The 6,000-nt window shown below is 47.5% G+C and overlaps 1 protein-coding gene across 9 annotated transcripts in view; it reads left to right on the top strand.

Annotated features, from left to right (window-relative positions):
- CALN1 (calneuron 1) overlaps positions 1 to 6,000 on the top strand; it is a 376,527-nt gene that overhangs the window by 353,384 nt on the left and 17,143 nt on the right. For all 9 annotated transcript variants that reach the window (XM_012729086.1, XM_004688317.2, XM_012729087.1 and 6 more), the window contains one exon: positions 1,624 to 1,780. In XM_012729086.1, coding sequence (XP_012584540.1) covers positions 1,624 to 1,780 — 157 coding nt within the window. The remainder of the gene's footprint in view (positions 1 to 1,623; positions 1,781 to 6,000) is intronic.

Here is a 6,000-nt window from a genome sequence, read left to right as displayed (position 1 = left end):
GGAAGTGGCTCAAGCTTCTTAGTGCTGTGCTTTAACCCACTGTGCCACCAGGGAAGGCCCAAACTACAACTATTCTTGAGATATACCTTTCTCAGAATTTAACAACCAGCTTAGTGGGAGATGTACTTAACATAACAAGAGGCTTTAACAAGGAATGTTTTTTTTATTTATTGTAGTGGGCCTGTATTGTTATTTAAAGCGCACTTCAATTTTATCTCCTCTTAGTTGGACATGAGGAACAACTAACTCTTATTTATTTATTTATGCATACAGAACTGGGGTACAGGCCAGAGGTGTGGCAGTGTGAGGGCATTCACCAGAGACAGAGTGGGGAGCTGGACATGTAGATGTACTCAAATACACTGCTGAGGGGAGCGGGGGTGGGGGGGAGAGGTCTGCTGTGCCATGTGGGTCACCTTCCTGGCCAGGGCTTGAACTTGTGCTGTAGTGGCTGCAATAGCTTCATAGTGCTGCACCGCTAGGGAGGGCCCACAACTCTGAGAGACCAGGAATTTTTCAGTTGCGTTTATTCCCGACCAACCAGTTTTTTCTTGAACGCATCTCTTTCTGGCCACGCCCTGTTAGATGTACCCAGTGACAGCCAATACCTGCTGTTTCCCAAAGTGTTTCCCTAGAGCCACAAACTCATTCAGCGTCTATCTGTCCCCTGCAAACAATGCTTTTACCAAGTGCTTTGCTATAATGTAAATGTGCTGTCACCTGTTCAGCCTCTGCGCCCCTCTGCCCGACCCTGCTATGGTGCACCCCATGATGGAATCCCTGTATGGTCGCACCACAACCCTCTCTATTTTCTTCTGTGTGGTTGACTTACACCAAGTCACAGTATCTTGACACATGAACCCCAGTCTCTGACTAGTGGCGACACCAGGCATGTACCCTCATGTTACTTTTCCTCACTGGGGTTAAGGGTGCGTCTTCTCTACTTCATCCTTGCTCTGGGACCAGGCAGAAGGAAGAGCTGTGGTGTGTGGGGGGGTACCCGGGGCTCGGGAGAGTGGGGCAAGAACCGATGATTAGCCACACAGTGACTTGCAGTACTTTTCGCTGGATGTGGCATCTGTGATTTTCTCATTGTCTTTAAGAAGGTGGGATAGTGTGAAAATGTGAGCCCCCTGGGAGGGAAGCACCCGGCTGAGAGTGCTACCCCTTCCCTTCGGCTGCTCTTCCTCATAAACATTGCTTTGAACTTGCGTCTACTCTTGTTAGATCAAGATACGTTCTTAAAGTAAAGTGGGGAGGGCTGGCTTCTTGGAGCTGATACATTTTTCTAGAGACATACGCACTGTCTGAAGTGTGACACAACTCCAAGGCGCACGAGGTGTGGAGGGGTGACAGCAGATGGCTGGATGAGTTGGAAACCACACAAGCAGGTGGCATTTTTTTTTTCTCCAAGAGTCTCATTTGAGGGGGTTATGTTACACTCACTGTATTCCCAGTAAGTCCCTGCAAGTTCACAATTGTGCTTGGAGCTGAACATGCTGGAAAACTGCTCATCTGACTGAAAGCTGGGACAGGTTTCCATTGGAGAGTAGATTTGGGTTTGCTGCTCATGCCCCAAGCTAAGTTCTCCTGACACCCTCTCACCCTTTTCTCTCTCCACAGTTTGACATGCAAAGAATAACTCTGGAAGAATTGAAGCACATCCTCTATCATGCCTTCCGGGACCACTTGACGATGAAAGATATTGAGAACATCATCATCAACGAGGAGGAGAGCTTGAACGAGACCTCGGGGAACTGCCAGACAGAGTTTGAAGGAGGTAGGGGCGCCTGTGTCTGTATCTTTCCTGGTCTGTGACGGGCCAGCACCTTGACAAGATACATATGAAATATGTGTTGATGCTTTCTTGGGTTCAAGAGGCCTTGTGCTGAAGCTGAGTCCAGGACTAAAGTTAGAGATCCTTTCCACAGAGATACAACACTGTTTCTTTTCCTTCCCCCAGTCCCCCACCACAGACTCTGTATTGTTGCAGGTCCCCATGAGCCCTGTTCTCCCCCTGGTGACTCTGAGGTCCACTGGACTCTGAGGTCCACGTGTGACTCTGATATTGCCTTTTCTTAGTGTGACTACATGGGGTTGCAGAAGAGTCTCCTTACGCTCCTCTCTTCAGTGAACTGGGTCAAGCTCAGCAGCTCCTTTGTGACCTTGTGCAGGGGTGCACCTTCTTGAGAGTGTTTCTTATCAAGATAATGGTGCCCACTTCTCAGCTTCCTTTGGGTGCTGTGAACACAGTGGCTAAAATGAACCTTGTCCAGGAAAGGACACTCATGAGCTTCACCCTCATGAACTTCACCTACATGAACTTCACCTTCATGAACTTCACCTTCATGAACTCACTCTTATGAACTTCACCCTTATGAGCTTCACACCCTCGTGAATGTCACACCTTCATGAGCTTCACACCCTCATGAATGTCACACCCTCATAAACTTCACACTCGTGAACTTCACACTCATGAACTTTACACTCATGAAGTAGTCACCAAAGGAAAAAAAATTCTCCTGAGGCCACTAAAGGAGACCCAAGGGAGGTCATTTTTCTTGGGCTTAAGAAAGAAAAAGAGGGGGGAAAGTTGACCTTATTCCCTGATCAGTCTGGAGAGTTTCTGGGAAGTGAAGTAATTTAATTCCTCTTTCCAAATTTGAAAATCAGAGCTGTTAAAGCAGCTCCAATGTACAGAAAAGATTTAAAGCACATTACAACATCATAGCAGGTCTCCTGCAGTTTTAAACTTCAATGCTGTGATTTCTTAAAGGGTCAGGCTGTTTTTCTGTACTTTTTTCTGAATATTTCAACAAGTTGCATACACTGATGCTAAGCTGTCACGTAGACACCGAAGTGGCATCTGTGACCCTGGTCTTGGAGCTGCCACATGAGTGTGGGGCCAGGACAGTAGTGGGGGGAAGGGGGAGGGGCATTGCATCCTCGGGGCTGAGCTGATGCTGGGAGTCCAGCAGCTCATGCAGGCCTGGGCTCCTGGTCTGCCTGGGCTGCACTGCTGCATCCTTGTGCTGGATGTAAGGCCAGGCAGGAGGAAACAGGGTTAGTTTATACTCCCAGGCAGCAAAGTGAATGAGCTCCTGCCAGGATGCAGAGCCTGGGGGTGGAGAAGTACCCCCTGGCAAAGACATAGCAATTGAAATGTTCACAAGGGCTGTGCACAGCAATCAGCCCAGCGTGGACCAGAAGCTGCCGGTCCTCTTGCCTGTGACCGGGGCCCGGCATCAGGGGCCATCTGTTGGTGGTCAAACACACCTCTCCAGGGCAAGATGCACAAGGTCAATCCCATTTCTAACAGGACAGGCAGGAGAGTGGGGAGGGTGGAGAGGGTGCGGAGGGCAGGGCCTAGACTGACCAACCAGGTGTTCAACGAGGGAACTACTCAGGGGTCGCGGGCCCCTCAGCAACCACTCTAGATGGGTAGGAAGAATACTGTGGGCATCTCATTTTCTATAGGAGCCTTTGTTTGGGGATTCATGTTTTGTTCGGAGAAATGTCACATGCCTTTGGTAATTTGGGAAAGGTCACACTACACTGGGAAGTAATCAGAACTCAAAGCGATGAGTTTGTATTACTGAAAAGCCCGTGCATTATTAAAATAAATGAGTGACACAGGGGTCTCCAAATACAAATCTTGCTGGGCCTGCCTTACTGATCCGTGCATAGAACACTGGCAACAGCTGCCGTTTGGGAGGGTAATGGCTAAGTACCAGGCCTGCGCTAAATGCTTTAAAACTCATGACATTGTTTAATAATGACAACATTATTTTGGAATTAGCACATTGCTTTTTTAATGACTTCTGTGACCTTGATTATATAATCCCATATTCATGTTTTCATATCAGAGGAGTTTTTGGGTTTTCCAAAAAAATTTATGGCAGCACTATTTGGCCCCAAATGCAAGCTGACTGGTTTGTATTGAGGTTTCAGATTTTTCCAATCTCAGATATGATCCGAGTCACTGGTGCATATATTTAATGTCTCGAGTTAAAGAAAGGGTCTATTTTGGGCAGAGATATCTAGATGAGATGCTGCACAGGTCATGAGTTTGCCTCTGGTGCCCTGGCGCTGGGAGAGTGCTTGTGAGAGTGCAGCTGACCTTGACTCCTGCCTTCATGGTCCTCCCGGGCCCACAAGCAGGCACCTGCTGATATGTTGAACCTCCCCCTTCTTCTCTCAGTCTGATTGCATTGCTTGTGCCTCCTAAGTCCCCTCACCTCCTCTCAGCCTTGAATCCTTTGGGTCCTCCCTGTTCCCCAAGCTGTCTGCTCCTTTCTGGTTTGATTTTAGCCAGCACAAACCACACACACACACACACACACACACACACACACACAAACACAACCCTGACACATACCTGCCATGCATCTATGGAAGGCAGGCTCTGTGTGCAGTAAATCTTCCATCTTTTCTCAAGAAGGAGTGAGAGGAAGCCAGATCAACTCTAGTCTACACACAAAGAAAGCTTTCCGGCTTCTTTAAGGAACCCTGCATTGACAGCTTGTGTCTAGAACCCATTTTCCTACAGTTGTCCACAGGAACCCGTGGTAGCAGGGAAGAAAAAAGGACCCAACGCAAGGATTTTGTAACGACCTTTCTTTGTTCACTCTCGGCCACAAGTGGGAAACCACAAGTGGGAAGCCTGACACGTACCACCCGCGGGTTGGACACTTTGGCTCTGGGTAATTTAACCCCACTGGACTCAGGAACTCTCTGGTATCACCACTCTTAGCTGCCTCTACCACCCTTTAGGGAGAATGTTTGGCTAAAAGAGAATGAATGTTCAGGTACTCCCAACCCCTCAGATCTTGTTGAATTAGATGTTATAATGAGTGTTCTTAGGTGTCGGTTGTTCATACTTTTGTGTGAAATGTTGGGAACTATAAACAGGCCAGCACCAGCCAGAATGGGTTAGACACAAGCTGGGATTAGCCAATATCCAGTTGCCTTGTCCATTAAATGAGAGTTTTCAAATGTTTTGCTTCAGTTTGAGCGGTAATCGTCAGGCATTTTGTTTTTGGAGAACATAAGCCCAGTGACACCAAGAGACAAATTCATATTTTATGATTTGATTCCAGTCACTGGCATACATAGAATTGAACGGTCTTAGAGTTGAGTCATCTGTTTACCTGTCACCCAATCCTTATTAAGTGTTCTTATGATAAATTATACTATATATTAAGCTTGGTAGTACTTGCCTCCAATATGTTTACTCTTAATCCATATTGTCACCGTCTAGGAGGAAATAGATGGGAGAAAAACGTCCAGTGTGCCTGCCAGGAGTTGGTCATTCGTTAACAAATTGATCTGGCCTGTTGACAGGCTCTGAGATAAGTTCTGTGCAGCTGTTACAGATGAGGAAGCTGAGCTTCAGTGAGATGGAATAGTTTGTCCAAAGTGAAATAGAGAGGGAGGATGCAAAGCTGAGTCTGTCTGACAAAGCCCTGCTGTGGGCTCTCCATCCTGGCCTGGGCCCCTTGCCCAGCTTAGGCATTTCCCAGCCTCCTCTCCATAATGGCACTTCCTCATCCTCTCTCCTTTCCCCTTTCATCATCAGTAAAATCACATTATATTTGGAAGTTGAGTAGAAGTGCACCAAGAGCTACGTGTGAGCCCTTTCAAGACACATCCCCCAAGTGTTGTCCCTAAATGGAATACCAGCTGTCAGATTTTTCTAGACATTCTGACAACACGCATGGGAGAGGGAAGTAAAGCAAATTCACCAAGTGGGAATAAATAGTTTCTGTGAAAGACTCGGAAGAGCTGCTCGCACCGTTTGGTGCCTCCATCTGATGGACAAGAGAAGCAAATGTCAAGAGATGGAATGCAGAGCAGTGGCCCCAAAGGATCACTGTGCAGACCTGGAGGTTCTGCTAGTCCCACGTAGACCAACGCTGTCTCCCGGTGTGAGTTATTTTCAAATCCTCTGAGCCTTGTTTTCTTCATCTATCCAATGCAAAGCCTGGAGCAGCTGGACAC

This window comes from Condylura cristata, unplaced genomic scaffold (assembly GCF_000260355.1).
Source record: "Condylura cristata isolate star-nosed mole 26May11 unplaced genomic scaffold, ConCri1.0 scaffold00024, whole genome shotgun sequence".
NCBI classification, from domain to species: domain Eukaryota; kingdom Metazoa; phylum Chordata; class Mammalia; order Eulipotyphla; family Talpidae; genus Condylura; species Condylura cristata.
The sequence above is the reverse complement of the archived record's forward strand: the minus strand, read 5'-3'. Positions and strand labels throughout refer to the sequence as shown.